The 9,544-nt window shown below is 53.9% G+C and overlaps 1 protein-coding gene across 1 annotated transcript in view; it reads right to left on the bottom strand.

Moving 5' to 3' along the window:
- The window catches only part of QSOX1 (quiescin Q6 sulfhydryl oxidase 1), a 52,668-nt gene that overhangs the window by 32,149 nt on the left and 10,975 nt on the right, over positions 1–9,544 (bottom strand). Inside the window, exons 2-3 of the mRNA XM_010850254.1 lie at positions 9,395–9,538; positions 9–19 (exon numbers count right to left, since the gene is read on the bottom strand). Of these exons, the coding sequence (XP_010848556.1) occupies positions 9–19; positions 9,395–9,538 (155 nt within the window). The remainder of the gene's footprint in view (positions 1–8; positions 20–9,394; positions 9,539–9,544) is intronic.

The following is a 9,544-nucleotide window of genomic DNA, read 5'->3' as shown; positions in this document are numbered from 1 at the left end:
TTCAGCGCCGGCCTCCAATCTGAAAAAAAAAAAAAAAAACCCTGGGGTAAGTACACGCCATCCCCACCAATGCCCACAGTGCCTGTCCCAGAAGCTCTAAGGAGAAAGGTCGCCCCTTCTTCAAAAAAGGGCCTCTGAGATAGCTGGGTTATTCTGCATTTAGCCTGTGCTTAGGGCACAGTTACCCAGCACCAGCAGCCTACTCAGGACGGCAATCTGTGTTTCTCCATTATTCGGGGGTGGAGGAGGGACACAGGGGCTGAAGGGAGGTGTGAGACCAGCCTGGCCCTCCTGGGGAAAAGCCTCTGGGAAGTTGCCTCAGCCGCTGCTGGCCTCTAGAGAGGGTCAGCTCCAGAAGGGTGAAGAGCATGCCTCAGGAGTTCTGAATTCCCCAGTGGACCCTCGGTGAAGGCTTCTGTGGCCAAAGGTGCTGGCTGTCAGCCCCATTTGGGTGGGTGGGACACAGGGCAGTGAGGACCGGCTGCCCAACCAGAGATGAAGGCACAGGTCTAGAGGAGGCGGGCGAAGACACCTGGGACCTAGAGCCGCTGGGAAAGAAGCCCTGAGGCCAGGTCTGGAAGGAGTCGAGCAGCACCCCAGGCCAGTTGCTTGGGCACCCTGCTCCTTCGTCAGGCCCCAGGCCATGAGTCTCCCTCTGCTGGAACTTACTGGCAGAGAGAACAATGGCACCGATCTGGGCCGCAGCCCAGGACCTACGAAACAGAAAACAAACTCATCAACCAGGCAGGCCTCTCGAGCTCCGGCTCCAGGTCAGATGCCCCGGGAGTACCCACCAAAGTGCCACGTTATGGTGAGGCTGCTCCTGCCAGGCGGGAAGACAGGCACATGAAGCTGCACAGACCGTGAGGTGGCAATGGAAGGGTGGTACCATGCTGAGTGGCACAGGGCCCTGGAGGAATGTGGCCACAGGGGAGATCAGCCCTGAGGACCATGCAGGGACCTGGCAGGAAAGGTGGGAGTCGAGTGGAGCCTCAATAGTCATCGAGCTGCCAGGGAAGCAGGGAACGGGGTGGGCAGGTGAGGAGCAGATGGACTGTGAGGGCATGTACACAGACCAGGCAGGCTGCAGAGGCACTGCTGGGAGGCAGGCAGGGGCCAGCATGGGCGTGCAGGCAGGGGGTCTGGGCTGACTCCCACAGCACCCTGCAGCATGGGCATTTCTGGGCATGTAAGGGAAGGAGCAAGGCTGCCCAGGGATTCGGGGAGCCCACATCTTCCCCACAGGGCCCTTCACCTCCCATCTGGAGCACAGGATGGGGTGCGGTGGAGGGTGACACAGGCAGCCCACGCAGAACCCACTAATGACAGGAGACTAACTGCCAAATAACATCCCCAAGACCCAGGACCTCTGACCTCGCCCCAGAACTGTCCCTTACAACATCTGAAAAACCATCGGATCTCCCAAGAACTGTTTATGCCCAGAGGAGCAGGGTCACCCCCACTTCCATGACAGAAGAGCCAGGATACCACTGCATACCCTGAGCCAGCCCTCAAAGGAAAGGCTCTGAAGGTTCAGAGCTGCCAAGCTGGTCCTTCTAGAGGTGACACAAGGGAGGGGGTCTGGGACTGTGAGGCAGGCCAGAGGCAATGCCCACTTCCTCCCCACCCCCTCCCCCTCTGCTTTCTGGCTGGCAGTCTCCTCTTGGCACTGAATCCTGGTGGGAGAGAGACGTGAGGATGGGGGAGTAGGGCATGAATGGAAGTGTTCTGCAGAGACAGGTGAGCCCCAGCCTGTGATGCCATTTCCCCAACGTTCCCCCATCTCATCGAACCCCATTTAGGGAGCTCCTGGCTCCCCTGGCACAGAAAGACAGCCTTTTGAGCTACAAACGCCTGCCAGCCCGAATGGCCTGTGTCCTTTGGTCTTACATCTAGCTGCAGGGTGGCCTGCACAAATGGGGCTGTTGGTCACTGGTCAGGGTCTGCTCCGTGCTAGGCTCGGGACAGGAGCCCTCCTGCCCTCCCTGCCACTCTGCTCTCCCCATACCCACCCCCACTGTAGGCACCACGTGGGAGGGACAGAGTCAGGCAGTCCAGCCACGCGGAACCACTAATCCCAACCATCGTCCGTGTCCTGTCCACCCTCCCTCGCAAGTCTCCTCCCGCCCACTCCCTAGTCTAGTCTCCTTTTCCCGCTCCTGGGTTCTTTATCTCTAACCTCACCTCTAACCACCCTCCCAGTGAGCTAGTGCAGGGTTTCTTGTCCAGATGAAATGTCTCATTTCCCTCCTGGCCAAAGTTCTACTATGCTCTATCACCGGCTTAGCTGGCCTCCAGTGATCTTTCCTATCTGCAGATCTATGTCACTCTCTATTCAATATTCTTTGGTGGCTCCCATTGCCTCTAGAAGAAAACCTATAGGCATAAGGCCTTTTTTGGTCTGGTCCCTCCCCACCCAGCATCCCCTTACCACTTCCCCAGATCATACCCCAGGAACTCTGAGGGTTTTCTTCTTTCTTAAAAGCACAATGCTCACCAAGGCTACTCCACGGCCACCTATACCCTTCTAACAAACTTCCAGTTGTCAGGTACAACTCAACTGGAACAGGATTTTCCCCTAGAAAGAGTCACCTTCCAAGCCCAAGGCTCAGGACCCTGTGCTCGTTTCCACCACACAATTCCAAGCCTGTCCATCCCACAGCCTGTTCATCCTTGAACCCTCCTTGCCAAGCTTCCGCATTATCCTGAACTCAATAGGTTCTCAGCGACTATTAACTGAATTACACAACTGACCCCTGTCCAAGGGCTCCTTCAAAGAATCCACCTGCCAAGGCAGGACCCAAGTTTGATCCCTGGGTGGGGAAGATCCCCTAGAGGAGGGCATAGCAACCCACTCCAGTATTCTTGCCTGGAGAATCCCATGGACAGAGGAGCCTGGCAGGCTACAGTCCGTCGGGTTGAAAAGAGTCAGACATGACTGAGCAACGTAGCACGCAAGGGCCACTCCAGGGCTGGAACATCTCCCAGCCACATTCTATCCTCAGGTTCAGGTAAGGAGTGAGGTTAATGCCCGTCACCTGCAGGAGAAGCAAACTGCTCAGGGACGGGATGGTGCCCTGGATCACAGACAGAGCACCCCAGAGCTCCTTTCTATGGCGCCTCTCCTATCCAAGGGAGGCCCAGCAAAGTGTAAGAAGTACAAGTCACCCCATAGGGTCATCTAGCACATTCCAGGTTTGGCTTCTTCAGCTCTGTATCTAGGGCTCTGGTCATTTAATTTGGGGAAACCCCCAGGAAAGATCCAGCTGTTCTCAAGAGAGTCAACAAGTCAATTAGATCTAAGGGCGGAAGAGAGACAATTTTGAGTCCTTCCAACAGTGAGGGCCCCTGGCCAGGGGTCTCACAGGGCCACTTGGCAGGGTGACCGAGGACAGCAGGCCTCAGCTGCTCCTCTCCTCTCAGAGACTACAAGACGCTCTCCCTCAGGCCAAGTTGTTGCTTGCTGCTCGCTGGGGAATGAGGCTCTCAAGGGACTGGCAGCAGGGTGGCAGGGGGTGGGGTTAGGACTCAAACTTGCTGCTCACTGGGGAATGAGGCTCTCAAGGGACTGGCAGGGCATGGCGGGGAGGAGGGGCTGGTTAGGACTCAAAGCTAGTGTTCCATGAGCACCCATGGCACACTCCAGATTCTCTCACCCCACCACCACCCCGGGCACCATTTCCCCTTGGTCGCCAAATGAGGACAGGGACCAAGAGGTCTCCAAGGGGCCCAAGGCCTACCAGACCCAAAAACCCACTTTCGTCCCTCTACCTCACCAGGGTCAAGACACTCCCTTTGTATTTTTGCCATTTGCTCTGATCACAAAGGGCTTCCCTGGTGGTTCAGCAGGTAAAGAATCTGCCTGCAATGCGGGAGACCTGAGTTCGATCCCTGGGTTGGGAAGAGCCCCTGGAGAAGGGAAAGGCTACCCATTCCAGTATTCTGGCCTAGAGAATTCCATGGACTGTATAGTCCATAGGTTCGCAGAGTCAGACACGACTGAGCGAATTTCACTTCACTTCTGATCACAACCTTCTCCATGAGAGAGAGAATGGTTAAAACGGTTTCCTCTTCTAGCTACACACCATTCTCTGCAACACACAAGGGTTGGTCAATATCACAGACTCAGCCCTTACTCAGATGATGATATCAGGCATGTTAGGTTATTGCATGCCTTATTTATGTAGTTTAATGTGCACAACTCCACTATGAAAAAGTAAGAAGGTATTTAGCTCTAGACCTGCTTTCTTAGACTGTAAAATAGAGATCAGATAACTGTGCCCAAGGTACACAACTAATCAGTGGTGAATATGGGATGTGAACCCAGGATTTGAGCCTCTCTGTTGGTCTCGAGAGGGCCCAGGACGCAACAGAAAGTTGCTCTGTTCAGCCAGGAAGCTCAGAGGGGATGGGATGGGGAGGGTGTTAGTAATGGGGAAGGCTGAGGTGGGGGGGGCGTGGTGGTGGTGCCTGGGAGTTCTCAGCTCCTGGCTCCTGGAAGTCTGCGACTCTTCTCTTTACGCCTTGATTCCCTCTACCTCCAGGAAATGGAAACCCAGTGCCTCTTCTTACCAGCCCCAGCCCGAGGGGGAGAGGGAGGCTGGGGCCAGTCAGGTGCTGGGAAAGTCCAGGCTGAGGAATGTTTCTCAGGAATATCAATGTCAATACCTTAATGAGCCATAATGACCTACACAGATCTGGTTTGACACTAGTCACCGCAGGTCTGACGATTCATCATTCTAGTAACAGCACCAGGAATAAAGACGGCCTTATCTGGGTGCCCCGCTGGTAAAGCTAAGCCACATTTAAGGGAAGCTGCCCTGCTGTCAAAAAGGAACACAGCTGGGTGGAGGAGGCTTTCTAAGGTGTTGGGTGACTTAATACCACAACCTGCAGGCCTAACACCGAATAATCAGCAGACTCAGCCCAGCCCTCCTCTCTATTCAATTACTGCCCTGGCAAAGTAATCTCTCCACTGACAAGAGTGTAAGTGAGCAAATGGAGGGGCTGAGAGGGGAGGTTAGGGTAGGCAGGGGACAGCTGTAGACCTTGGGGTGGTGGGAGAGGGAGACCTTGGGGTGAGGGGGGGTGCACCCCTTCTGGAGTCACGGGCAGCGTCCCCGCCCCCACTCACAAGACCCGGAAGGGGCACTGGACCCAAGGCCTGCTCACAGCTGTCACTGGCCGAAGCACCACGAGCACCTCACGTCTCCTCTCTGGGTCTTTTTCCTCACAGGTCAAAGAGGGCCGAGATGAAGGTCTCTCAAGTCCTTTCCAGCTCTGATACCCACTCCTGCCAAGGGGAATGGCTGAGACCTCGGAGGGTGATGCGGCCTGGGCTTCTATTCAGGCAGAGGCCAGGCCTGCCCCAGCCACAGGGGCCAGTCAGGTGGAGAGGTCAGAACGTGATCCCACCTGAGTCTCTAGGGAGTCCTTCCGACTCAGGGAGCCGGAGCCCGGCCTAGGCTGTTCCCACCACGTCCCCTCCCCCTTGATGCCAGCTTCTGGGCCATGAGACCATGACATGGCCAAAATGCCTTCCCTGTGCCTCACGCTGGCTGACACCCTGGGTCTGAGTCAAGGGGAGCCACGGCAGCAGCAGAAGCCCTGCTCCCCACGGCCTCATGGGGATCCCGTGAGGCTCATGTCCCCAGTCTGCAGGGGTGTTCAGTGAGCGGCTGCCCTGGGCCAGGCTCTACACCAGTAGCGCAAGGGTACCAGCAGGATGCGAGGGCCACACCTGGGAGAGAAAGGGAGGGACCGACACCGCTCGATGTCACTCAGCACCCACGTCTCACACGTCTCATCTCCTCGCTCTTCACCTGCGTTACCCTTCCTCCATCTCCCGCCTCACCACCTGGCCTGGCTCTAAAAAGTCAGGAGGAGCTGGGTGCAAGAACCTCCTCCAGTGCAGACACAGAGAACAGACTTACGGACCCGGGGCTGGGGAGCGGTGGGCGGGGAGGAGGAGAGGCTGGGACTAATGGAGAGAACAGCATGGAAACACATACACGGCCATATGGAAAACAGATAGCCAGTGGGAATTTGCTGTATGACTCAGGAAACTCAAACTGGGGCTCTGTGACAACACAGAGGGGTGGGATGAAGTGGGAAGTGGGAGGGAGAGACTCCAGAGGGAGGGGACGTATATGGATACCTATGACTGATTCATGCTGATGTACGGCAGAAACCAACACAATATTGTAAAGCAATTATCCTTCAATTAAAAATAAATACATAAAAAAAAGAGAGAACCTCCTCCAGCATCTGTGTAATCTTGGGCAAGTTACTTAACTGTTTTGTTTTAAACAGGACTATCTGTTGCTCAGATGTCTTCTCACAAAGATTGTCTAAAGGCCTGTAATGGCCAATAAAGGCCCTTAGCACAGTGCCTGGCAGAAGGCAAGTGTGTAATAAATAACTATTTAGATAAAGGCCTCTGTGACTTTGCCCTTCCCTGAATTCCCACAACAAGAAATGGCTAAGCCACGCTCCTTTGACCCTTTTCAAATATAGCTTCTTAGGGGTGCCAATTTCCCTGCTGGGTGATTTACCCAATAGTAATGTAAACAGTGCTTTGTACACAGAAGTCACTCAACAAATATTTGCTGATTGATTAGCCGGTAAAGAAGCCTGAAGGTCTAAAAGGAACACAATTTTCCCAAATGTATGGTGAGGTAACAAGAGCTGCTCTGGAGTAGAAAGGGATGATCTGGGTCCTTAGAAACAGGTGCTTTGCCCCAGGGTAACAACTGCCCCAGAGAACCTAGCCCACAGGTTACTGAAGAAATGAGCCCTGGCCAGTCAGATTGAATGCCTGAGGCCAACTCGGCAGGATTGCACAATTTTCTCCCCCACTTCCACCCCGCCCATAACCTTCCACAGTCTCACTGCTCCTACCCAACACATTCATACCAAAGGCAGAGGGCAGGGGCCACAGGCCCCTGGGCCTGTGGTGGTGGGAGAGCAGCCCTCTGCTGGTCCACAACCAAACTTTCTCAAGGAACCTCAGAACACAGAGGTGTTGAAGGGCCTCACCAGGAAACACCTCCTTGGACTGGAGTGGAGGCATTCTTTATCACGGCAACACAACACCAGATTCGACAAGTCAGTTCCCCCAACCTGATCCTGCTTAGGAAGCTGACACCTCCATGGCTCATGGGAGACTCCAGGTTTTCACCTAAACCTCCCACCTCTCATGGACTGCGGTTCATCTCCACAGACACCATTTTCCTTTCTAAGGGTAAGTTTTGACTTGCTTTTTTTAGGGAAAGACTCTTACTTCCTACAGTGGGGAGAAGACCCTCATCTAGGAGCAGGCAGGGTCAGTGTCTGGATGTACAATTCACTGGAAATCTCTAGGTTGCAAGAGAATGAACTCATGAGTCAGCTGGAAGGTAATCTTTCTGTCCATCACTCTCAAGATCTAAGAATCTTCTAGATGGAGTCCATCTGTAGCCACTAAGGACTTCTTATGGCCTCAAAGTAGAAACTGACCTAGGACTTTTTATGATGTTCAGGACCACAGTGTCCCCTGAACACCTAACACTGCTTAGGTGTTCAGATTCCACGTTCAACATTCTACCTGCCTCCTGCTTTGACCAGATGTGTAGATATCACTGAAATAGCATGAAGAACTGCTGAGAAAAGGCACATTTAGGTGACAGAACTGTAGAGGCCTGCAGACAAGTGTCTATATGTAATTTGGAGGGAAACTGGTTTATTGGTTTTGTTTTAAAATAACTTTCCAAGACCATATGGCTAGACCATATGATACATCTTTCCATCTGGCCACTTCAGCAACCACTGTGCAAGCTGCTCCAGGGAAGAAGGGGCCTGAGTTTGAAAACCAACATACAAATTTACAAATGTAACATCTACAACATCTACAAATGTAACAACATCTCTGTGTGTTGGTCACTCAGTCATGTCCAACTCTGTGTGACCATAGCCCACCAGGCTCCTCTGTCCATGGGATTCTCCAGGCAAGAATACTGCCCTCCTCCAGGGGATCTTCCTGACACAGGATCGAACTCGTGTCTCTTATGTCTTCAGCATACACAGGTGGGCTCTAGTGCCACCAAATGCACTACTCTACCGCAAACAGTTAAGTTTATCAAAAAAAATACCAACAGCACAGCAGGGGAACAACAGCTCCAGTTGTTTTCTCTCCAGGAAGAGGCCTATTCCCTAAAGACAACTGCAGTCTTCATTCAGTGACCACTGAAGGCCAGGAGCCCTGCTAGGGCCCTAGCACCATAAGCAGGAAATAGCTCCACTCAGAGCAGCATATCAGAAATACAGCACTACCACATACCAGCCCCGCCCAAATACCCACCACCGGGGCTAGACAGATGGATGACCCCACAGGGATCCTGACTTGCAGAAAGGAAACTGAGATACTGTACATCGAGTACTTACTCAGGAAGCTGACATTTATTGTAGTAAGCACTAGATAAATATAAATTACTATGGTTGCCATATTTATTCAGCTCCAAAACTTAAGTTTTTAAAAACATTAACATTTCTGTAATGGAGGATGCCTTTAAATCCCTATCCATCTATTAGTGATCATCTTATCCCTCCACCTCTCAGGCTGATAGTAAAAGAATGGCAATTGACGGTCTCTTTAGAATGAAGAAAACATGGTATTAGCGGCCAGGCCAATGAATGGTAAAATGGAGTAAGGGCCAAAGACACACCAAGAGGCTGCCCTCAATCAGGCCTCTGGGCTCCTTAGGTTAAAGCAGAAGGAAGGGGAGACAGAGGAGGGCCCAGAAACTAAAGCCGGAGGCAGCAGGTCAGGAGAGGCCTGGAAACAGGAAACAGGGAAACTCTGCCTCAAAGATAAAGCTGAGAAAGGAGTCTACGTACCAGCTGGGTCTGCTAGCCAAGGGGTGGGGCAAGGAAGGAGGGAGTGGGGATAAGAGGGCAGTCGAATGAGTACTGATCCCATCGCAGCTGGGGAACTCGGTAGGAGGGGTGCTGCTGCCACAAGGCTGAACTACAGGAAGCCGTGTAAGGTGTCAGCGAGGAGGAACAAAGGCGACCACGTCGCAGGCATGGGGGCCGTAAGCCGGCAGAAGACTGACATGGAAAGCAGGGCAGGTCTGCGGACCCAGACCGCGGGAAGAGGGAGAGAAATTCGGGACATCGGCCAAGGGGAAAAAGAAAGCGAAGGGCGGGAGCTAAAGATGGAGCTGAGAGCTGGGAAACTGGGCGCGGGGGTGGGGAGGGGGGTGGGAGGGGCAGAAAGAAAGATGGGCGGAGGTGATGGGCAGGGGGAAGCGGGCAATGCCGAAGGGGGCTCCGCAAGGCAGGTGGCGGGGATCCGCCCGGATGGGACGAGGAGAGCTAGCCTCCCCCCACCCAACCCCGGCACCCAGTTTCTCACCTTTAACGTCGTTGGCCAGTGCCTTCCACGTCGGGGCAAAGGCGATGCAGTGGCCGCACCAGGAGGCGAAGAACTCCACCGCCCAGGCGCTGCGGGAGCCCAGCACCGTGCGGCGCACCGTGTCCGCCCGCAGCAGCGTCAGTGGGTCGG

This window comes from Bison bison, unplaced genomic scaffold, assembly GCF_000754665.1.
Source record: "Bison bison bison isolate TAMUID 2011002044 unplaced genomic scaffold, Bison_UMD1.0 scf7180017864289, whole genome shotgun sequence".
Lineage (NCBI taxonomy): Eukaryota > Metazoa > Chordata > Mammalia > Artiodactyla > Bovidae > Bison > Bison bison.
Note: the sequence above shows the minus strand (reverse complement) of the source record. Positions and strands in the feature narration are given on the sequence as shown.